Source organism: Macrobrachium rosenbergii, chromosome 45, assembly GCF_040412425.1.
Source record: "Macrobrachium rosenbergii isolate ZJJX-2024 chromosome 45, ASM4041242v1, whole genome shotgun sequence".
In the NCBI taxonomy this organism is placed as follows: Eukaryota; Metazoa; Arthropoda; class Malacostraca; order Decapoda; family Palaemonidae; genus Macrobrachium; species Macrobrachium rosenbergii.
In genome coordinates, this window is record NC_089785.1 from 23,153,597 (window position 1) to 23,177,706 (window position 24,110).

A 24,110-nucleotide genomic window follows, 5' to 3' on the forward strand; every position below is an offset into this window, starting at 1 on the left:
ACCACAACAAATGTAGGTCAGTGCAGTTCATTTCTTGTTCACGATAGATGAAACTAAGGTAATCTACCAATATTTCCTCTACCCTGAATGTCAAGTGAAGGTAAAACTAATAATTTCTTCCTACAATCTCCATCAGCAAATCGTCTCACCAGTGAGGGAAAACTGACTATTTTCTTTCTGTCATTTTAATCTATTGACGACCTGAATTTCTATTGACACTGACTATACATCCTGCTTGCTGTGGATTACTTTGGCCTTATGCCAGTACAGTACAGGCTCTTGTTGACTACATATCAACACTCATACACATAGACCCACACAACACTGACTGTGTACGCATGCAGGTGTGTACCTGTCTCAGTGTAGGCCTATACCTGTGTTTTATTGTAAACGCTAGGACTGACAGGCTAACGTGCTTGTATATATCTTTATTTTCTCTGTATAAAGTCTGGATAAAGTAGTCTGAAAAAGATTCAGTCTAAAAAAAAAAAAATTAAAAAGTACAGGCTTTTTAGAAAACCTACAGAGACTGTGAGAGTTTTCCCTGTAGTTCGGTAAAAAGAAAACGAATACTAATTTTTTCCTATTGTTTTTCTAAAGCAAAAACAGTTTTTCAGCTGATCATTATCTATGTAAAGTATTCCCGAATGCGAGTTCTATTCCGTTCCACCGGTAAAAACAGGTTACACCCCCAAAATAGTGTCAAAAATAAAACGCTGTTCTTTGTGGGGGCAAAATCGGGTTTCCCTACAAATCACTATCTATGAAAAAAACTATTTCAAAATATATTTAATTTACAAAAAAACCCACAAAAAAAGTTTATCCCGCTCTACAGAAAATGTCACGAGCATCCTAAAGCAGTTGAGTAAACCCCGACGCCATTCAGGCGACCAAACCCAAAGATCGTATCCGCCATTACCTTTTTTTGAAGACGAAAAAACAGTTTCGAATCTCGATGCGTGTAATGATGGAGACAACACATGCTTCTCATGCAAAGGGTTTTTTTTTTTTTTTTTTTGGTTGTTTAAAACAACATTTCTCGAAGTGTTTTGCGCTGAAACGCGTTGTTTTTCCTTATCGATTTGAAACTGTTAACGGAAAATAAAAAGTATGCAGAGAATGGTTTTGCGAGTAGTGTATTAAAAGAGACAGTTTGATTTTAAATCAGCCTCTGGCCGTTAGGTTTTGGGGTTTAGGAGGGGAAGGGGTTATGGAAAAAGGGGGCGGGGGGATGAAATAGAAGGATCTAACCTCCTTGATGAAATAAAAAGGATAGACACGCCAAAATCCTGAGGCAGGTCTTATAGGCCTAATCCAAGCTACAACAGGTAGAAAAGCCCAAGAACTGAATTATCACCCACACCAATAGATTAACTACCAGGTACTTGAGAAGTCAGTGTTTTGGGCAACAAAGGCCCATCAGGACTTAACAGACCAGGCCCAAACTGGTCCACTTTGGAGGGGAATCGATACCACTTCCTCCTGCTGGGGAAGAGAGAGTTCTAACCACTGGATTCTGAGGACCGGCGTAAAAGGAAGTTAATGAATACTTCCTTCAATATTTAGCCTCTGAATAGGTGATATAAGAGAGAATCGGGACGTTAAGTCCCAACTTTAGGACTATTAACTATTGTCCAAGTACTTCAGGCTTGAACCAGATAAGTACTCTTCCGCAAAAACAACAGCTCATTCACCATGGAGGCGTGAAGCTTGCAGCCTCACCCCCTTAAAGCATCAAGATCTTGGAAATAAACTTTATATATAGGATATGAGAGTAATGGATTAGTAGAAGGGGGGTAGGAAATTGACTAGGGGGTAGGATTTTAACGGCGAGTGTTTGTGTGAGAGAAAGACTTCGACGCAAAACACTTCACGAGAAATGTCGTTGCAGCTACAAACGTTGATTTCTAAATAAAATATCATATTACACCACCAACTAGGGAGTTACACTACTCTTGCCATAGTTATTTACACCAAATAAGGGAGGAGTTTTAAACTGTACATTCAAATAACTCTCAATACTTGGCATGCAAGTACGTCGTGTGTGGTGTGAGTGTGTCCTCTCTCAATTTAGAGCCTGTAGAAAGACGTCTTTACATACATAAACATTTATATAAATTTACAATACGTATGCTTTTTATTTATATATATACAGATAGAATTAATTTAGGAAATGAAGAGTTATAGCATAAAACGTATCGGCGTTCGAGTGAGACAAAACGAGAAGCAACACTTTCCACACCTACCGAGTCTCATTGAGAAAGGTGGATAGAGATCTACAAGATCACATGCTTGATTCGTCTTGTTTTTTGGGGGGGTGGGTGTCACGGCAAACCCAAAAAAAGGGGGGGGGAGGGGGAATGGAAACCTGCCATTCCATAAATCCAATGCAGGTAGAATATACAATGCTAGGAAAACCATTCAGCAAAATAAATGAATAACTGAAATGGAGAAATTGTTTTTATTCCTGTTCGAGTTGTCGGGGTTCTGGAAGAGTAATGTGAATGCTGTCATGTGCTTTGTTGAATGTGGTATTACATGAGAGAGAGAGAGAGAGAGAGAGAGAGAGAGAGAGAGAGAGAGAGAGAGAGAGAGAGAGTATCAAAACTACTATAATAATGAAACAGCAACTGTCATGTCAGCTTGCAAAGATATAAAAAAAAGATGTGTGAACTCGTATCCAAGACATTTTCCTACGAAAAAAAAAAAACGAAAAAACGTAAAAAAATAAACAAAAATAGAAGCAGCATGACCATCAGCTATTTTCGGGAGCGGCCGAGACACAGACGCATAAACACATCTCTAAAAAGAGGACCTAGAGTGAAAGAAAAGGGGTAAAAAAAAAAATAAAAAGAAAGCCGAAAAAGGAGAGTTATAAAGAGAGAGAAAAAAAATACACCACAGGAGGTGGAAGAGGAAGAAGGTATATCTGCTTACGTGTCTGTTCTCAGTCAATACCTGGATGACCGCGTTCTCCCCAGGCATGTAGGCCATGTTGTGTTTGGGTCTCTTCCGCCCCACGTAGTTCACCACGACGAACTCCAGCAGCGACACGTAGATGAAGAACATGCAGACGCTGTCCCACAGGTTCATGGCGCTCAGGTTCGACACGACGGGCAGCGTCGACCGGAAGCTGTTCGACGTCGTGAAGAAGTTGAGCATCGTCGTGACGCCGATCATGACGCGGGCCGGGACGGCGTTCCACTCCAGCCAGAAGGTGATGAAGGAGCTCGTCACCAGCACCATGCCAGGGAAGAACACGGTGCTCAGGTAAAAGGCGTCGTCGCGGGTGAACTCCAGCTCCACCTTCAGGCAGCTGTAGTCTCCTGCGGGTGGACAAAGGGCCGGTGGGGGCTGTGGTTAGTGCGGCCTTGGTGGCGTGGGGCGGGTTTCGTTCGCTTATATCGACTTACTCTGAGATAATGCCAGGTGAACTGTGAGGTAATGACAGGTGTGAGCACAGGTGCCTAGATGAGGTAATGACAGGTCAACATTGGTGAATTTGGGGTCATGACGAGGTAATGACAGGTGTCAGGATGAGGTAATGACAGGTGAGCACAGGTGAGTTTGGGGACCACGATGAGGTAATGACAGGTGCCAGAATGAGGTACTGACAATGACAGGTGTCAGGATGAGGTAATGACAGGTGTCAGGATGAGGTAATGACAGGTGCCAGAATGAGGTACTGACAATGACAGGTGTCAGGATGAGGTAATGACAGGTGCCAGAATGAGGTACTGACAATGACAGGTGTCAGGATGAGGTAATGACAGGTGCCAGAATGAGGTACTGACAATTACAGGTGGCAGGATGAGGTAATGATAGGTCAGTTTGGGGACCACTGAGGTAATGACAGGTGCCAGGATGAGGGAATGACATAATGACAGGTGTCAGGATGAGGTACTGACATGACAGGTGCCAGGATGAGGGAATGACAAAGACAGGTGTCAAGATGAGGTACCGACATAATGACAGGTGCCAGGATGAGGGAATGACATAATGACAGGTGCCAGGATGAGTTAATGACAGGTGCCAGGATGAGGTAATGACAAAATGACAGGTGTCAGGATGAGGTAATGACAGGTGAGTTTGGTGACCATGGTGAGTTAATGACAGGTGCAGAATGAGGTATTGACATAATGACAGGTGTCAGGATGAGGTAATGACATAATGACAGGTGCCAGGATGAGGTAATGATGAAATGACAGGTGCCAGGATGAGGTATTGACATAATGACAGGTGTCAGGATTAGGTAATGACAGATGAGTTTGGGGACCACAATGAGGTAATGACAGGTGCCAGAATGAGGTATTGACGTAATGACAGGTGTCAGGATGAGGTAATGACAGGTGCCAGGATGAGGTATTGACATAATGACAGGTGTCAGGATGAGGTAATGACAGGTGCCAGGATGAGGTACTGACATAATGACAGGTGTCAGGATGAGGTAATGACAGGTGAGCACAGGTGAATATGGGGACCACGATGAGGTGATGATAGGTGCCAGGATGAGGTAATGACATAATGACAGGTGTCAGGATGAGGTAATGACATAATGGCAGGTGTCAGGATGAGGTACTGACATAATGACAGGTGTCAGGATGAGGTAACGACAGGTGGCAGGATGAGATAATGACAGGTGCACACAGGTGAATTTGGGGTCACAATGAGGGAATGACAGGTGTCAGGATTAGGTAATGACAGGTACCAGAATGAGGTCATGACAGGTGCACACAGGTGAATTTGGGGTCATGAAGAGGTAATGACAGGTTCCGGGATGAGATAATGACAAAATGACAGGATGAGGTAATGACATAACGAAAGGTGTCAAGAATAGGTAATGACAGGTACCAAATGGAGGTCATGACAGGTGCACACAGGTGAATTTGGTGTCACGACGAGGTAACGACCAAGAAACCATACGATAATGAGAAGTAACGAAGAGGTGAACGGGATAATGAGAGGTACATAAAAGATAATGATAATGTAATGATAACTGCATAAAAAGTAACTGAGATAACGATGGATTATGGCGATTTTTCTGACGTATAAGAAGATAAAACTCAACGGAAGTAAAAGGAGGTCTTAGTAAATGAGAGAGAGAGAGAGAGAGAGAGAGAGAGAGAGAGAGAGAGAGAGAGAGAGAGAGAGAGAGAGAGAGAGATTGAAATTACTCTTGAAATAATCTCCAAGTAATAATTCATTTGCTAACACCCACTAATACCAGTAGAGCTCAGATTGGTAAATAAATTCTGGTAATCTTTGAAAAAAAAAAAATGCATATTCAACTGTACATTAAAATGTCTAAAAAAAAAAAAAACTTGTTCAAAAAAGCAAACACTCTTTTAAATATTACTCAAAAACATGTAAAAAAACAGCCCCAAAATTCACCATACGACAAACACCACATCTTTTTTTTAGATCTGATCTATGGAACATCATAGGATCTGTGTCAAAACAGCTGAGTCAAGTTTCCTAATATTTTTTAAGTGTCGATGATAAAGTCTCATATTTTTCTATAACTGTTGGTGATGAAGTTCCCTAAATGTTTTTAAGTAACCATCGATGATAAAGTGGGGAATCCATTGTCAAACCTCCAATGCAATACTGCGTTGTATTTTTTCTGTTCGTCATTGGAACGGGATAACTCTCAGAAGGACCAACGGAGACTTCAAAAATTCGACAGACTAAGTCGTTGGAACCTCGGCAAATGGACAAATTGATATTAAACCTAAATACAGCATCCTAAATAAAATGGGCAACCTATAAAACCCGAATGATACTATAAACAACAGACAACTTACTATAAAAACCTACATACAAATATTTCTGATTTCAAGCCCCTACCTCTTTCACTTCACTTGGTAATTAAGTGAATATGAACCATTTAACCTATGTACTTGCATTAACGATAATTATTCCAGAGACCAGTACTGAAAATATAAAATTATCTTGTTTCAGTTTTCCTTTTCAAGGGGTAGGCTACACGGCTTATTCAGGTATCTGGTTACCTCTACTGGACACCAAGATTCCTGCTCAATAGCTCACCAAACCTGAGTTTCATTTACAGGGCAATTAAAAGATAAAAACAGCAATAAAAAATTTTCATTTTAATAATGAACTTCACTTAAGTAAAAATTAAGCAATACTGTAACTATGTCAAGAGATAGTATAAATGAGATTTCAGTGATTGCAGGCCAACAGTCACTATCCTAACGACTTCTGTAAGTTCCTCAAATGTCTGAACATTTATGCTAGTACTTCTAATACCTAGAATTTACTTGCTTGCCTCTTGATGATATGATAAAAGCAAAGAATTAGGTATTTGCAATAACTAGCTAATAATTTTAACGTTCCTTGGCATTTTGCGTTTTAGTCTTTTCTGGTGGAACAATTCTAGGCCTGAAAAGCAAACTAGTGCAGATGATACTACTCTTGTTGCAGTCATATCCATTCTCCCAATGCAAAACGAAGTCATTTCTGGCCTTCATGGAGGTCCAGTGAAGACTAGTAAGAAGTGAAGTCACTGGGGTATCAGTAAGAACGACAAAAGACAGTGCTGACAATTTTTATACCTTTCTCTCACTCCAAGATTCTCTGGCAGTGGGTAACACTGTACTGTACTTGACAGTCATGAATATTTAGCGTTAGTGGTAACTCCCAGAGACTCTTAGCTCTCTTCTTAACCCCCTAATGCCTCCTAAAAGCTTTGTGTAACTTGTAAGGATAGTAAAGATGACATAAGTTTTATAGTTTTTCTGCAACTAATAAAATACTGTTCAACTTGGGTGTCAGTAGCCTAGGAGCCTCCCATAAACCTCATCAACTAGACAAAATTGTTGTACTGGAACTTGTCGCCTTCAGTGCCTGCGCCTCTAGAAAGGTTTTCTGCCAAAAATACCAAATGCCCTGCACCAATCTAAGCCAGGGCGTCCCACCAAACCAATCGCAGAGTTTCTGACCAGCCGAGAGAGGAGGCTGTTCAGTCAGACTGAACCAATGTTTTCAACCAAGCAGACATCAAGCTTTCAATCCCTAAAATCCCAAAGTGTTCAACTTGACTTACTCTTTGAATGAGGCTCTCAGACAAACTGATCACACCTTCTTTGACCAATCACTATGATTTCAGAATTATATACATAGATGATACACCAATCACATCCTGTGGTTATTGGGCACGGAACTTAAAAAGCATAAGAATACTGACTACTGAACTGTATAGGTGGTTCTGTAAACAAAATCCCATAATATTTAACCTAATATGTTACAACGCCTTTGACTGATTATCTCAAGTTTTCCCCTGATAAAATTCCAGGCACTTTAACCAATAAAACTAATTTGTTGGTTTTTGTAAAAATGTGTCACAATGTGATCAGCTAACAAATTTGGGTACACATATGAAAGACTAGACTCAATGCATAGCAGAAGGACTGTTAAAATCCATCTCACCCTTTTTACCAAGGAAGGGGGTACATCTTCACTTATTTCCTCCCCGGATACAAGGCTTTCAGTGTGGGGAAATAAGGAATCTAAGCTAGCCACTGTGGCTCTCAAAAAACACTTCTTTCTATATATATATATAATATATATATATATATTTATATATTTACTAAAAAACTTCAATCATTTTGACACAACACCTTCCGACCAATCAGTTCTCAAGTAGTTCCACCAATCAGATCTCGAGCTCTTCAACCAATTGTGTTCCAAATTGTTTCACTGATCAAATTCCAAGGTGTTCGACCATTCCAAGCCACAACAGAAACCAAACTGGAGCAAATGAAGTGTGAATTTCACTAGGATACAGAAACGGTACTGTACTAGCTAGTTTGGACTGGAATACAGAATTTAGGCCAAAGGCCAAGCGCTGGGACCTATATGACGAGGTCATTCATCAGCGCTGAAAGGGAAATTGACAGAAAAGGAGGATTGACAGGTGTAACAGGAGGAAAAAAAAAGAAACAGCAGTTGCACTATGAAACAATTGTCAGGGGAAGGCTGAGAAAAGTCAGGCTGGTCTGAACTGAAGAAACGATTCTTAGTAAGGCTTTTACCATTAACCCCCAACTGACAGTCACCGAAGGTAACCTTACTTCAGGTAAACTAAGCAACCATATCAACCTTATCTTAATAGATTTTAACTGGGTTGAAAATAGATTTACCACGAAGATGAAGGTTCAAACAAGAAACACTATTTACTTATACCATTACTACAGTTTGGTAGACGATCCAAAGTCCCACTTATCTGCAGTTTTTGCAAATTTTGTTAACTTTACCTACTCCCAAAAGCTGGGTGGATTTACATCGATAATTTGGATGGGAACAGGATTGTTGTTTACTTTTTTTTTAAAAGTTAGGATTCAGACAAAAACAAAGAATCGTTTTCATTTAACTCCACAAACATTCAGAAGTAGACAGTCCATTTTCCAATGGCCCTGTGCAACCATCATCAAACTCTGAAACAAAGATAACGGGATTTAGTTAGAGAGACGAAACGGACAAGAGAAAACGAAACACAAAAAAAAAAACACCACAACACAAGACAATAGACAGAAAAAAAAAGAGAGACCACTTTTAGAAATGCAATGATCAAGACTGAAGTAAAAAAAATGAGTAACAAGACCAGTACAGTACTGCAGCTTTGAGAGCACAGACTTCTGAAAAGCGGAGCTTGGTGACGCTAATGCAAAAGTTCCAATAATGCAGAGAACTTCAGAGAACATCATTACAGTTTTTCAGATCATTGAGAGGAGAATCTGAGAGGTGCAAATTTTCGCTATTTTAGATGACTCGTGCAGAAATGTGTTTTGGGGCAGAGAACTGATAACAACTAGAATAGATTTCTAGATGAAAGAAAATTCTGCAAGATGATTAGAAAGGCCCCTCGGAATACTTTATATATGTATACAAAAGGCATGACACAGAAACATACAAAACAAATAAATATACGAATACACGTAAGACAAACAGGGTGTATGCATACACACACACACACACTATATATATATATATATATATATATATATACATACACATATATACATATATCCATATACACAAATAAGTAAATTTATATATATATATTAAGACTCATACATACATAAATAATAATAAACAGTATATAAGGTAAGGTAAGCCACTTCTTCTGGACGTGACAAACACAGAATGGAGAGAGAAAGGAAAGTGATTTTTTTTTTTTATAAATTTATTTCATCTGCCGATGCCTTAATGAGTTTTCCGTAATGCTTACGTTACCTTAAGTATATACACAATATATATATATATATATATATATATATATATATATATATATATATATATATATATATAGATTTTAACCAATAGTTTTGCATCTGATTGCTATATAGTTCATGCCTTTTAGTGATAATAGGTGATTGGTAGCATTAATATATATATATAAAGATATATATATATATATAATATATATATATATATGTATATATATACATATATATAATGCATTTATTTATTACTAGTAATAAGCCGTAACACTGAATGCAACTCCGACAATTCTTTACTATAGCGTTAAAGTGAAAGCCAGGTTCCTACTTTTGCAGGGGGCGGGAGAGGGGGAAGAGGGGGCAGGGGGAGGTGGGAAAAAGTGAGAAAAAAAAGTGCTGCCAAAAAAATATAAGATATCAATCAATCTTCATCTATCAAAAAAAACCGTGTTATTTCCCCACTGGGGTTCCACGGCTTTCAGTCCGTAATGGCAATTTAGGATTAGCTGTGATTAATCCTTCTTCTAAAAGGGATTTTTAAATTTGTGTTCAATTTTTAATAGTTAGTTCCGGTACCAAACTGAAGCTTTGGATTTCTGGGGGGAGGAATTTATATATATATACATATATATAAATTTATATATACATATATATATTCATATATATACATATATATATATATATATATATATTTTTTTTTTGCAAAGAGTGCCCATTTTGTATCAGGAGAGATGCTTAGTGGGGTGGTGTGGTTGGGTATTTGGGTATGGAGGAGAAGGTGGGAGGGGCATATATACCCACACATACCCTCATACATACTCAGATATACATCAGTGTTTTGTCAAGAAAGGTAGTGTTATGCATATACAAATGTATAATGCTTGTATTGACATGTGCGTTAGAGTAATGTGTATATACATATGTGTGTGTGTATGTGTAGGCGTGCAGGTGTAGAACTATTCATGTATACAAGCTATATATCTGTAAACATGAATATATAGATTCATTCGTATGAATACATTACAACATACGATGACATATATACATTCATATATATGTATTTATATAATAATTTTTTTCTGCGTGTTTATACAAAAAGATAAAATTTGCTGAGTGTGTTTGTGTATCTAATCACATACACACATACACATACAAAAGGGTGTGGAGGCGTGTATTAATAAATATGTGAAAAGTGGACTGGGGAGATCTCAGCCGATGCGATAAAGATAATAACTTAGAATAAATAATATTCACGGATTTTTTTTTTTATTTTTTAATTCATCCAACAAAATGGTCATCTCATGACGTCATACAATTCAAGGGACTCCAGTAGATAGTAGAATTAATCTGGTACTTAATCGGAAAGACTGATGACAATTTCGACTTGATCTTTGAAATGGTTACTTTAAGATGTTTTCGCACTGATAAACTTTGCCTGAAGGATATATCAGGGACACTGAGGTAACGACATGAGAGTGAATTTATCTGATAAACATCTTCAGGTAATTTTATTTTCAAAGGGCTAGAATGAATCTCAAACTCAGCGAATGTCTACTCTAAAAAAAATCTTGGGTTATATTATGTCAGCCATTTTAGATTTCCTATTAACATTTTACAAAGAAAGGAGAAATATTAATCTTAATATAAATACAAAACTCCATGCAACTCAAACAGTTACTATAAGCGTTCGTCTCCAGCTTTGAAAACCAAGCGATTATCTCTCTACGTCGGCTAGAAATCCATCCAGACTGATAGTTTATGTGTCTGTCTAATGTTGAGCAGATGGCTGGACGTGGGAAGGGGGTGGGGGAGGTAGAATGGGGGTGGGAGGAGGTGAAACAGGGGAGAGATGGGGGGAGGTGTTTGTGTGTATGTTATGGTAGTGAGTATAACGGTCAGTCTGACTAAAGAAATCTACCATGCTACCTCCACAACGTCTAATCATTAAAACTACTGAAAGAACAAAAGACAAACTCATTAAATTGCTTTATTAATCAAGTGTTAGTCTCATCAAATTAGCCCAATCTAGTAAACAGTACTTCAGAAAGCAGCAGTTATTCCAAAAAAAGAAAAAAAGTTCTGTGATTAAGAAAACGGGAAGAAGAAGAAACCGTGACGTTTTCAATCGTTGTGGGACTGTTTTTGCGTAGAGGTATTACGGTAGACTGTGGATCATGGCTCCTGGCATATCTAGGACTCGTGACAACTCCAGCACAGCAGTAACAGCAGCAGCCACAGCAGCAGCAGCCACAGCAGAGCCGGCACCACAGCCAGGAGAGCAGTAGGAGCGAAAAGGGTGGGAGGGACGAGGGTTTTGGGGTATAAAAGGAAGTGGTTGAACAACAACAACAAGGATTATAGGCTTAGGAGAAGAAGAAGAAGAAGAACAAGGATTATAGGCTGAGAAGAAGAAGAAGAAGAAGAAGAAGAAGAAGAAGAAGAAGAAGAAACAGGAATGAGGCACAGACAAGTCAATAATTAAGAGAGTCAAAGATTGATATATTGAATGGTACATGATTACTTGATAAACAGGGGAGCTCTGATTGAAGGGAGAATTGACGCACATCTTTCTGTGCCTCTAGCTTGGAGGTAGAGCCCTTTTTTCACAGACCATGCATGATGCCTTCACGCAGGACACAATGCCCTTAGAACAATCCGGAAGGTCATATCTGATAGACAGAACTAAATAATGAAATGGGTGAACTTTAACCTCTGAAGTGACTGGTGTACAGTTGTCACAACCTTTGGACTTTGGAGTGGATGGTCACCAGTTGTCACTAAACTCTGGAGTGGATGGTCTACAGGTGTCAAGACCTTTGGACTTTGGAGTGGATGGTCACCAGTTGTCACTAAACTCTGGAGTGGATGGTCTACAGGTTTCACGACCTTTGGACTTTGGGGTGGATGGCCATCAGTTGTCTTAAACTCTAGAGTGGATGGTCTACAGTTGTCAGGACCTTTGGACTTTGGAGTGGATGGTCACCAGTTGCCACTAAACTCTGGAATGGATGGTCTACAGGTGTCAGGACCTTTGGACTTTGGAGTGGATGGTCACCAGTTGTCTTAAACTCTGGAGTGGATGGTCTAAGGGTGTCGAGACCTTTGGACTTCAAAGTGGATGGTCAACAGTGATGTACTGATTAGCTGGCGGTCTCAAGGCCCAAGTGCAATGGAACAGTCCAGTCATAGTGTATATAAGATGTGAAATGAAGGTAATTAAGTGTCATTCACATTCACCCCCCGAAATGTAGGATTACCTGTTTAGTTCCAGCTTCCAAAGTCTCTCCCAATTCAAGAAAGTTTCAGAGCACTTCTGGGATGAAAGTCCATGACCATCAGTGTTTTTGTTCCACAGAGTCATTCAAATAACTTATAGTAGCTTTGTCATCTCAGTCTCACTGGTATATAAAAAAATGACACAACATAGTCGGTCTTTCTGAACGAAGTTGGATCCCAGCTGAGATAAATGGCGTGGGGGTAGGGACTATAAAATATGGGTAAAATTGATAAAATAGAGTACCCAAACCACTGAGTTGGCCCTCAGACAACAAGAATGGGCACCAACGTCTTTCATTTGAAAAGAAACGCTGTGAGACCAGTACAATGCTCTTAGTCTACTTCCCTCAGAGCAAACTTGGGCAAAACTTCTCGAAATCAGAGAAAAACTTAGAAGGGTGAGGATGAACACTTCACTGTTTCAAGATAAAAAGAAACAATTGTTAAACTAGGAGATGCTGAACAACAGACAAACATCAGAGTTAGAGTTTGGTAACGTGAGACAGCAGGTACCGTTAAAATGCTTGAAGTAACACATCCTTTCACCTGACATCCTATGTTGAACTCTTCTGCAAGAAGAAAGGGATCTACGTTGAAAAATTCTAAATAAAAAAAACCTTGGAAACCCATGGCTGCCAACTCCTTGATGGAAACGACACGTTTTAGATAATGATGTCGGAATTTGAAAACTGGATGACACTTGATGTTATAAAGAACATGATGTCAACATGAACATGGGTGCATCAAACAAAAGGTAAGACTAATACTTGAAAAGCTGAACTGATAACTGGGCGAAAAGTAAAAAAAAAAAAACAAGGGTTGCTTGAAACCAGTTAGTACAAGAAGCTAGAGTGTTTATTCACCTAAACATTCAGTACAATCTAAATTGCTCGGATTTCCTGGATGGACACTAAGGCACAAAAGGCTCATGAAACATGCAAGTGCTTTCATTAAAACAAAGAACTGGAGCTGCTTTGTAAATGTGGCAGTTATTAGTAGAACAACTGGAAAAATTAGTAAACAGCAGTTTAAAGCCATCAAAAGAGGTCTGAAAAACGTACTGGCCTAAAGATTTCACAAAGCAGGCAGCCAAGGCTGAATACACAATGAGAGTTTATGACTAAAACCAGGTTACTATTGCCAGGGATTTTAAAGGACACAAGATCAAGCAACACCAGAGAGTCTTACATCAATAGGAAGGGAACCCAGCAGTCTAAAAAAAAAAAAATCACAGAAGGGTGTAGCCTAAAAGAGTAGCTTCTTTTGCTGGTAAGACATGTTAGCAGAGGTGCAGGGATGACTGATGTATGGAAATTATGCATAATACAAAGTATATGAGTAACCCTAACAGTATATTCTGGAACAAGAAGCAAGCAGGAGCTATCACTGACCGGGGCAAAACTCAAACCACTACAGAACAAGTCAAGCACCACTTGGTGTCAATTGCAGGGATCACACCAGAGGTATATAAAAATGCAAAAATCAAAGAAATGGAGTACCAAAACTAGAGTAGGTAAGCAACTAAAGAATAAACGAATTAAAAACATAAGAAAACTTCTAAAATGATGCACGACAAAGAACTTGACATGTAAGAAATGCAGTTAAATGTTGGAACACAAGGGAAAGCACGAGATTGTTCAAGATTAGATCCAAAGGCAGATAGTCGAACATCTGCATCGATAGATGATCATGACTAAGAACTTGAAACGTAGACTGGACAATGGAATGAATACAAAGGTTTATCGAAGCTGTTCGAACTCGTGGCAATAATATTTTAGGAATACTATTCCTGATGACCACACTGTACACTCAAAGACTTCTTCGAAAACACATTTCCGAAGTAGGTAATGACGTACTTACTGTTCGAGTCAGGAAATGAACTGGTATAAAGACTGTTAAAACACCCAAAGGAGCGACAAAGTGGCGAACTGCAAGCGCAGTCTCAAGAATGCAGTGGAAAACAATTTCCGTCCACGGCCAAAGGCCATTTCGTCTTATCCTTCTGCTTGCGTGTGACCTTCCAAATTGTAGTTTGTCATAGTAGATGTCGTGGTCTTCAAAAGGGTTCTACATCCAAGTTTGTGGCACAGATAGAGATAGCATAAACTGTACACACTTGGAAAACACCAGATATTAATTTGATTACACTAATCCTGGAAAAAAAATTCATTTTGGAATGAGAAGAAAAACTTGTAAACAACATTCAAGTTGGGAGTAAATGGAAAAATATCAGAATAAATAAGAAGTGGTACAGAGTGGTAAGTTTTGATCAAAATGCAAACTACAGAATCACTTGAGAGAAAGAGCTAGCAAGTATGTGACAGACTGACAGCCATATAATGAGAGAGAGAGAGAGAGAGAGAGAGAGAGAGAGAGAGAGAGAGAGAGAGAGAGAGAGAGGTTTCAAACAAAGGTTCCATGTAGGAATGTTAAAGGAGGGAGGAAGGGAGGGAGGGAGGAAGGGATGACGCCAAACCTGATATACACAGGCAAGACAAGGGAGACCTTTAGACTTTAGGATGTGAGGGCACAGGATCTGACAGAGGAGATAGAGGAGGAGGAGGATTCTGGGGGCCAACTTGGATCATCCTTAGGGTTATATCAGTAGTGGTAGGAGGGGCATCGTAGAGGGGTATTTTTTTTCGGTGCTGTCTGTAGAGGAAGGAAGAGGGAGCGTGTGCTAAGTGTCCTACTCTTACTGTAACAAAGGGGCCACACTCAGCCCTCAGCCAAACCTCCATGTAACGGGCTCGGGCCTGCAACAGAATGACCAGCTGAGCACTCTGGGGTCTCTGACGAGTCCCCCACACCACAGGGCGAGGCTGAAGGCACTCGGCACTCGAGGGCAAAGGTGACGGTAAACATCGTGATGATGATGTTGATGAGGATGAATATGATGATGGTGAGGAATGATTATAAAAGGCAAAATAAAATAAAACAGGGATCCTTCGAGGGACCGAACCATCCGGTTTCTAGCTTCGTCAAGTGGGAGAGACTATCCCGTTTCAAATTTAGAGGACAGTAGTCAATGAACTGGCTAATATACTGCTTTAATCTGCTGCTATGTGAAGCAGATGAAAGCTTTTTGGTGGGGAAGGGGGAGGGGGGAGAGAGAGGTGTGTTTACCATGACATATGGTGTGAGTTCTGCTGTATATATACAATAATTATTTACTCTGTGCTCAACTCTCGTAAGCCGCCCAGATATGATACAATAAAAATTAGAAAAAAAAACCAGTCAAGGATTTTATTTACACTATTATTGTTTACAGATAAAAAAAACACGTAAACTGCAATTAGTAGAACCCAGTTACACACTCCTCAAAAGCTATATCAACCATTTTATCCCAAAATACAAAACTCAAAGAAAAAAATTAATTTTTTTTGAAAAATTGGGAGGTTTGCCAATCCCTAATCAATGGAGGATTCTCAGGTATCACCAGAGTTGAGTGTTGCATGACAGAGAGAGAGAGAGAGAGAGAGAGAGAGAGAGAGAGAGAGAGAGAGAGAGAGAGAGAGAGAGAGAGAGAGCTAAGCAGACGAATCACTACAAAAGAGAGAGGGTGAGATAGAGAGAGAGAAAAACATGAAATGACAAAGATGAACAAATAAAAGGGGAAAAAAATGACTTCAGAATGGCATGATGGGAAGAGAGAGAATGACGAATAGGAAACAGAGAAAGACAGAATATTGGACAAGGGTAAGAGACGCAAGCGGAAGAATGAGACAGTCAGGAAGATTATTGGAACAAGTGGAAAAATGGAGGTTGGGTACAGATATGACAAACGGAATGAGAGTATGTCAGAGAGGGCATTAGACATTAAACATTAAATGAAGGAAGAGGCAAATGTGCTAAAGGTGAGGATGAGAGGAACACTGAATAAAGTGAAGAATGAAGGAAATATCAGATAAAGGGAAGGAGTGGAAAAGGATGGATAGAGGTAGAGAGAGAGACACTAGACCAAGGGGTGCAGAGACAGAAGGGATATTGGACTAAGGAAGGAGAAAGGTACAAAAATAAAGATAGAGAGATAGAGAGAGAGAGAGAGAGAGACAATGGACAAAGAGATGAACAGAAAGAACACAAAGAGAAAAGGATTAGCAATTAGCGGTGGAAACAGCGGCACTAGTACTAGGTGCTAGCAGAAGTAGTAGTTAAAAAAAGTGGATGACGATGTTGACCGGATGACAACTGCCTCGCCAAGAGAGGTGGGTGACCGCTCAACCTTCTAAAAAAACAAACAAGAGAATTTTTTTGTTTCTTCAACAGTCAAACAAGAACAAAAAAAAAAAAAAAAACTGGCTCAGTGACATAATGCTTCAATTGTTCAGATAACTCTATAAACTTTTAACAACTTTCTCAAAAAAAAACATATTGACAGACAAAACAGATAATATAGATTTCAGGAAGTGTTGTAATCTGTCGTATACGTCAAAGCGTGCAAGAAACAATACTCTTTTTTTTATTTAAAAATCTTTCTTCTCCTTCTTCTTCTTCTTTCATCTATGGGCAAAGAGAAGACACACGGCTTATGCAACAGAATTAAAACATGCAGTATGTCTAAATTTATATACTTTTTGTCTTCTAGAGTGGCTTATTAACCTATATAAATAAAATAAGTACTCTCAATACTTTAATGGTTTGAAAATGAAATCAACGGTTTAATGTACTAGGCCTATATTGACTGACATCTATTTAAAATACACTATACGTATACGTACACAGACAATGTGTATGAATAACCTACGGTGCACCAACTAAACATTGCAAAATGAAAAAAAAGTCGTATAACTCAGTACATACACACAGGCATGCATACGTAGACATACACTTGGTCTAAACAAAATCGATATCCCCGAGAATTATAGCAGGGGATTTTGTCTAGTTTTGTAAACTCAATGTCAAGAGCTACCCTTAATATTAATAATGATATTAATAATAATAAAATCTATATCATAAACCACTTATCCTAATTGTAAAAAATTCAATTTACGCAGATTGTCGTCCCAATTCTGAGTGCTTAGATGACCTTAGTGCATGGAAGTGTTTAGTTAAGCAAATCATAAATTTTAAGGTTAAAAAATAGGAAAACAACAATAAAAAAAACTGTCTTTGTTGTTTCTTCTTTGTAAAACAGCGCCCTAAAACTGGGCTTGTTTTGGTTAGAGCTAAAAAAAAAAAAAATAAGTCCACCGTTCGTAATTAGGCGGTGTTTCTCAAAATAATGGTACTAACATTAAAGAATCTCAAAGTAAGTTTAAACAGCAAATACAAGGGCAACCCAAAACGATTTAAAAAAAGGATGATAGTAAAGAAAATGCTACGAAAAATAAATAAATAAATAAATCAAGCTTAGGCTGTTTTCTTGGTCAACTCCTGATTCTAAAGTTGAAACCAGACTCCCTCGTTCGCAGGAGCAAAATAATAATAATGGCTATCTAAAGATTAATTAAAGAATTTGGTGCAGTCAGTCCTTACCTTACAGTGTTATGCTAAGGTTAATTGTCAAATAAAAGTCCAAAGTATTTAAAAGGAAGCGTAGAAATCATTTTGGATAAAATGAATTTGCTTTTAGACCGATACGCCTCCTCCGTAAAGCGCGCGCCAAATGGCGCACTCCGGTAGTACTAAATGTTGTTTAACATCTTCCTTTTTAAAGCCCAAGGAGCTTTGTATTCTCTCTTTTCATTTTCATCCACTAATTGCGGTCTCATTAACTGTCAAGCTTCCTTAACTTTCCCTAGTTCCCTTTCAGAGCTCATTTAAAAACAAATCTTTCTGCCTAGGCCTACGCAACACTGCACTGATTTGCGCATTGCAATTGCAAGAAGTGTAAAAACTTGAAGTCCTGTCTAACTAAAATGTCACCTTACACCTTGGTGACAAGTATGGCTAAAATTTGTCGCTGGTTTTTTGATGACAGTGCTTATGTTTAGCTTATTTTTGCGACTTGTTTTCTCATTTCAAAGGGAGATTGTTCTCTTATCGAAATTAGCGTGGTATGTCTATGAACCACCATCGTCATTATTTATAATGTAATTATACTAACAATAATATCGGCTATAATCAGGTGAAGACATGAAATATTAAGATGGCTATTCAATGAAATTTCCTGTGTCCTCTTTCTGAAAAATTCCTACGCAGAGGTGTCACAATCAAAGCCTTACTTAGACCTATGTAAAGCTTTGTACTACGTACACATCCGGAACATCAGAACCGACATAAATTAACGATCAAAGCAGCGCCCAAACTACACAAACCCCATAAGCAAAAAAGTTCAGAAATTCTAAGAAATCAAGACCCATTTCATCCTGACCTACAAACCACGTAAGACCCAGTTAGACCCAAGATCACGAAGTGTTCGAAACTGTCAAAACGGACTGTAAAATCCGATGTCTCATTTCTCTAGAATGGCCACAAGTAATTGCACACTAGTGCAATGACTGCAATCCAGTGGCAACAGCAGGAATGTATAGGCCTATCACAAGCACCGAGTGATTCTCCTTTTCAGCCAGTGATTGAAGAATTTGAAGTCATATATACTGGAGGTGGTATGTATAAGGATTATATACGCACATACATACGTACACACACGTTCGTTAAATCCAAATTACTTCTAGACCAAAATGGCTACATTTGACATCATAAAAAAAATATAACATACCAAAACTGATTTTATGATAACTCGACTAACTTCTATTGCAGAATGAACTGTAAACTCAACTAAATTCTGGTGCAGAATATAAACTATAATTCAACTAACTTCTACTGCAGAATAAACTATAATTCAACTAACTTCCATCGCAGAATAAACTATAAACTCAACAAACTTCTGTTGCAGAATAAACTGTAAACTCAACTAACTTCTGTTGTAGAATAAACTATAAACTCAACTCACTTCTGTTGCAGAATAAACTATAAACTCAGCTAACTTCTGTTGCAGAATAAACTATAAACTCAACTCACTTCTGTTGCAGAATAAACTATAAACTCAACTCACTTCTGTTGCAGAATAAACAATAAAATAAAAAACTTCCTTTGCACACAATAAACTGTAAACTCAACTAACTTCCATTGCTGAACAAAATATAAACTCAGCTAACTTATTCTACTCATATCGAAGCAAAAACACAAATACCATCTTTCTAACACAATAAACTCACATCACTGAATATACGCAATAAACCAACTGTCTAGCGTACAATATTCATTCTCTCATACCCAGGGTAATTATTATTATTATTATTATTATTATTATTATTATTATTATTATTATTATTATTATTATTAAGGAAAATAATAATACTCATCTCATTGGGCCAATGGCTTTTATATATATATATATATATATATATATATATATATATATATATATATATATATATATATATATATATATATATATATAATGAATAATACTAAACAATATTTATATGCAGAAAATCTATATCAATTGAATGTAAAAGTAAATGAAAACATTACTTATTTGCAAAAATTTAAGGATTTGCTTTTTTTCAGTTTGATTTACCTCATTCATCCATACGAAAAATGCACAGCGAAGCAAACTATTACCCTAAGAGCACGACTCAGTCAGTCTTCCTTCATTATTGCGAAAAATACGAAATGAAATAAACTATTAACCTAAAAGCACGACTCAGTCAGTCTTCCTTCATTATTGCGAAAAATACGAAATGAAATAAACTATTAACCTAAAAGCACGATTCAGTCAGTCCTTCATTATCGCGAAAAATACGAAATGAAATAAACTATTAACCTAAAAGCACGATTCAGTCAGTCCTTCATTATCGCGAAATGTACAAAATGAAATAAACTGTTAACCTAAAAGCACGGTTCAGTCAGTCGTCCTTCATCCTCGCGAAAAATACAAAACGAAATAAACTATTAACCTAAAAGCACGATTCGAACTGGCACGTCAGTTCACACTTCAGTCAGTAACAAATGTTCATATTTATATGATTAATAAATTAACCTACATATTTTCAAACTTAAAACTACTACTACGCAGGGAAAAATCGATCAATTGGTTCATTAAATTGATCTTATTAACTTTATTTCCTAATGTAAGACAGTCAGTCTAGATTGTCACTGGATAATATATCTAAAAAATAAACTAACCAGTCAAGAATTAATCAGTCTCGTCTAACCACTTTGGAGAAAAATGGCTTCAATGATAAGATGATTGTATCGACGTATAGCTGACCACTTCAAACTTCACGTTTCTGACCAAGACAGCCTTCATCTAAGCACTCCGGGAGAAAGTGGCCGATAGGTTGACCGAATTATTTTTGGGTTGTATACGTTCTAAGCCCTGAGGTGAGACTGAGAACGCATTACGCTAAAGCTCCCTAGAAGAGAGTTTGATCAGATCAGTCTAACTTACTTTCAATCCGAGAACTCAGACTCGGAACACCTTTCGCTAAGCTCTCTAAACGAGTGTTTTTTTTTATAAGATCAGTCTAACTATAACTTTCAATCCTAGGGCTCAGACTAAGAGTACCTTTCGCTAAGCTCTAAGCTCTCTAAATGAAAGTTTGATCAGATCAGTCTAACTTACTTTCAATCCTAGACCTCGGACTAAGAACAGCTTTCGCTAAGCTTACCTCTAAGGTCTTTAAACAAAAGTTTGATCAGATTAGTCTAACTATAACTTTCAGTCCTAGAGCTCAGGCTAAGAACATCTTTCGTTAAGCTTTTCGCTAAGCTGACATCTAAGCTCTCTAAACGAAAGTTTGATCAGATCAGTCTAACTAACCCTTTAAATCCTACAGTCAGGCTAAGAACACCTTTCGCTAAGCTTATCTCTAAGCTCTCTAAACGAAAGTTTGATCAGATCAGTCTAACTAACCCTTTAATTCCTACAGCTCAGGGTAAGAACACCTTTCGATAAGCTTATATATCTAAATGAAAGTTTGATCGGATTAAGTCCAACTCTTTCAATTCTAGAGCTCAGACTAAGAGCACCTTTCGCTAAGCTTCTCTCTAAGCTCTCTAAACGAAAATCTAACCAGATCAGTCTAACTAACCAACCCTTCAAGTCCCAAAGCTCCAACACTGAAAAACAGCCTTTGGTTAATCGCTGCAAACAACAGTCAAAGCAAAACGATTAATTAACTACAGAAATAAAATCCGGTTCTCCCTTCTAAATCCCCCTAAAAAAAGCTGAGAATGAAGTCACTAAGGAAAAAAAAAAATCCTTTACAACCAGCTAGCCAAATTAATCCGGTTAATCCTCTCACACCAAAGCTACAATCAATACACATAAGATTATTTTTACAGCCAGTCACAAGACGCAGCCTCTGGTCAGAAAGAAGAAAGCGCTCTCGGACCGTCGAATCGATGCGGTTAATTCTTCACAGAGAAACAGATCTATGTATGTACAGGGAGCGGAAAAGATTAGTATATATATATATAGCGCCCTTCAGTTCCCTCCCCCCCCCCTCCCCCTTCGTCAGCGTCCTCCTTACCTCTCCAGAAGAAAGTCTCTTCGCAGAAGACCGTCCGGTTCATTATCATGTAGGCGTTGAGTGCTCGTAGGTTGGACGATTTCGCCAGGGAGGTGCCGTTGCCCGACGCCGTGTTGTTTAGCCAGGCGTAGGTCAGTTCGTGTCTTTCGTAAGATACTGTCGGGGGGAGACGAGGAGGGAAGACACAGATGCACGATTAGCGAAAGTAAAAAATGATATATATTTACATATAAAAAGATTTGACGCCATTTTTTGTTTAATTTTCTTACATGTTTTCGACATAGGCCTAAGATTACGAGTTCACGAGCCATCGAGAACATCTGCTAATTTTTCCGAGAATTTGTGATACAATAAAGTTAATGTGACTCGTTTAAATCTGTACACAGAAAAGGATTTACTTGAAGTGATGGATTTCCTGGGCTTGACAAAACCTGTACACAGAAAAGGATTTAATTTACTTAATGGAAGTGATGGATTTCAGGTCCATGATCCGGTTAAAATCACTACCTTAGGCCTGGTGATATTCTAACCTTTGAAATGTGTGTAATAATTCGTATCTACTGAATCTAGGGTGATCAGAACTGGTTGGTCTCTCTCTCTCTCTCTCTCTCTCTCTCTCTCTCTCTCTCTCTCTCGTAGGTGGAATAATACTTACCGTAGGCCTAGTGATATTAACCTTTAAAATGGGTGCAATAAATCGTATCTACTGAACGTGGGGTGATCAGAACTAGTGAGGGTCTCTCTCTCTCTCTCTCTCTCTCTCTCTCTCTCTCTCTCTCTCTCTCTCTCTCAGGTGGAATAATACTTACCGTAGGCCTAGTGATATTAACCTTTAAAATGGGTGCAATAATTCGTTTCTACTGAATCTGGGGTGATCAGAACTAGTGGGTCTCCCTCTCTCTCTCTCTCTCTCTCTCTCTCTCTCTCTCTCTCTCTCTCTCTCTCTCTCTCTCGCACGTAGGTGGAATAATAAATACTCACTGCTCTCCATGGAGAAAGTACAGAATGGATCGTCGAACGGGAATTTGTTCAAATTACCCTCACAAGACAATACCAGATACCTCCTGGAACGCGAGAAGAAAGATGGATGATCACATTCCTGAATTCAATTTGTACGTATGAATTCAATCATTCGTTAGGTCTAAGAAAAGAACTGGTAAAGTTGGTATTAAATCTCTGTCCTAATAACTATCTCCTCTCTCTCTCTCTCTCTCTCTCTCCCTCTCTCATATATATATATATATATATATATATATATATATATATATATATATATATATATATATATATATATATATATATATATATATATATATATATATATATATATATATATATATATATATAATAAATCTATTTGTAACCTGCACAATAACTCACAAAAATTTAAAAAAGGCTTAAAAAAACCTACATTTACCAAATATCAAACCACAAAAGGCAACTATAGCAATTAAGACTTATGAATAAAAACCAAAAAAAAGGGGGGGGTCGATCCCCCCCTAAAATTAAAATATTTACCTTATCGTATAAGAGACCTTCCCGTCACTGTATATTTTTAAGGCGATGTCGTCTTTGGAGAGATCGGTCTTGAACTCCCCGTGCATGATAAAGTAGGTGTCCGGCAGCCACATGTCATTCTGGAAGTAAGAGAAGGAGAAGGAGAAGGAAAAGGAGAAGAAGGAGAAGGAGAAAACCAATAGAAAGCGTTAGTCAGATGAATTAGCTTATATATAGATGAATGAAATACATTTATACGCACAAACATACGCATAGCCTACAAAGACCATTCTCTCACGTCGGTCTAGCTTTGGCAACATAGACCTACTTCTGTCTCTCTCTCTCATTGGCTTGAGACTTCTCTCCCCACGGGGATCGATCCCATAGTTTCTCACAGTGAGAGACTGGGGTAGAAGGGTAAATGCCCTCATCTCTGTGAGGTACAGATGACCTCGTCGAGGTTGTTCCGTTTTCAATTAAGAGTTGAATGGATTTTAATGGAGTTCACCTTCTCAGATGTAACCCACGAAAGTCGGTCAGTAACCAAGGGTATAATTTAGGCCTATAAAGCAAGACTGAGTATTTAAGGAGAGAGAGAGAGAGAGAGAGA

At 38.3% G+C, this 24,110-nt stretch overlaps 1 protein-coding gene and 1 long non-coding RNA gene across 26 annotated transcripts in view; one reads left to right on the forward strand and one right to left on the reverse strand.

Moving 5' to 3' along the window:
• LOC136830021 (glutamate-gated chloride channel-like) overlaps window positions 1–24,110 on the reverse strand; it is a 376,171-nt gene that overhangs the window by 59,982 nt on the left and 292,079 nt on the right. For 17 of the 25 annotated variants that reach the window (XR_010850531.1, XM_067089219.1, XM_067089229.1 and 14 more), the window contains 5 exons: window positions 23,522–23,640; window positions 22,985–23,067; window positions 22,004–22,159; window positions 15,254–15,274; window positions 2,938–3,326 (listed from right to left, as the gene is read on the reverse strand). Coding sequence is in view for 24 of the 25 variants with exons in the window: in XM_067089219.1 (XP_066945320.1) it covers window positions 2,938–3,326; window positions 15,254–15,274; window positions 22,004–22,159; window positions 22,985–23,067; window positions 23,522–23,640 (768 nt within the window). In the remaining variant the exon portion in view is untranslated. The remainder of the gene's footprint in view (window positions 1–2,937; window positions 3,327–15,253; window positions 15,275–22,003; window positions 22,160–22,984; window positions 23,068–23,521; window positions 23,641–24,110) is intronic. The other 8 variants (XM_067089228.1, XM_067089224.1, XM_067089237.1 and 5 more) reach the window with 3 other exon arrangements.
• LOC136830022 (uncharacterized) lies at window positions 3,206–5,404 on the forward strand. Its single transcript, XR_010850532.1, has 2 exons — window positions 3,206–3,453; window positions 3,552–5,404. It is a non-coding gene; the product is annotated as an uncharacterized lncRNA (long non-coding RNA).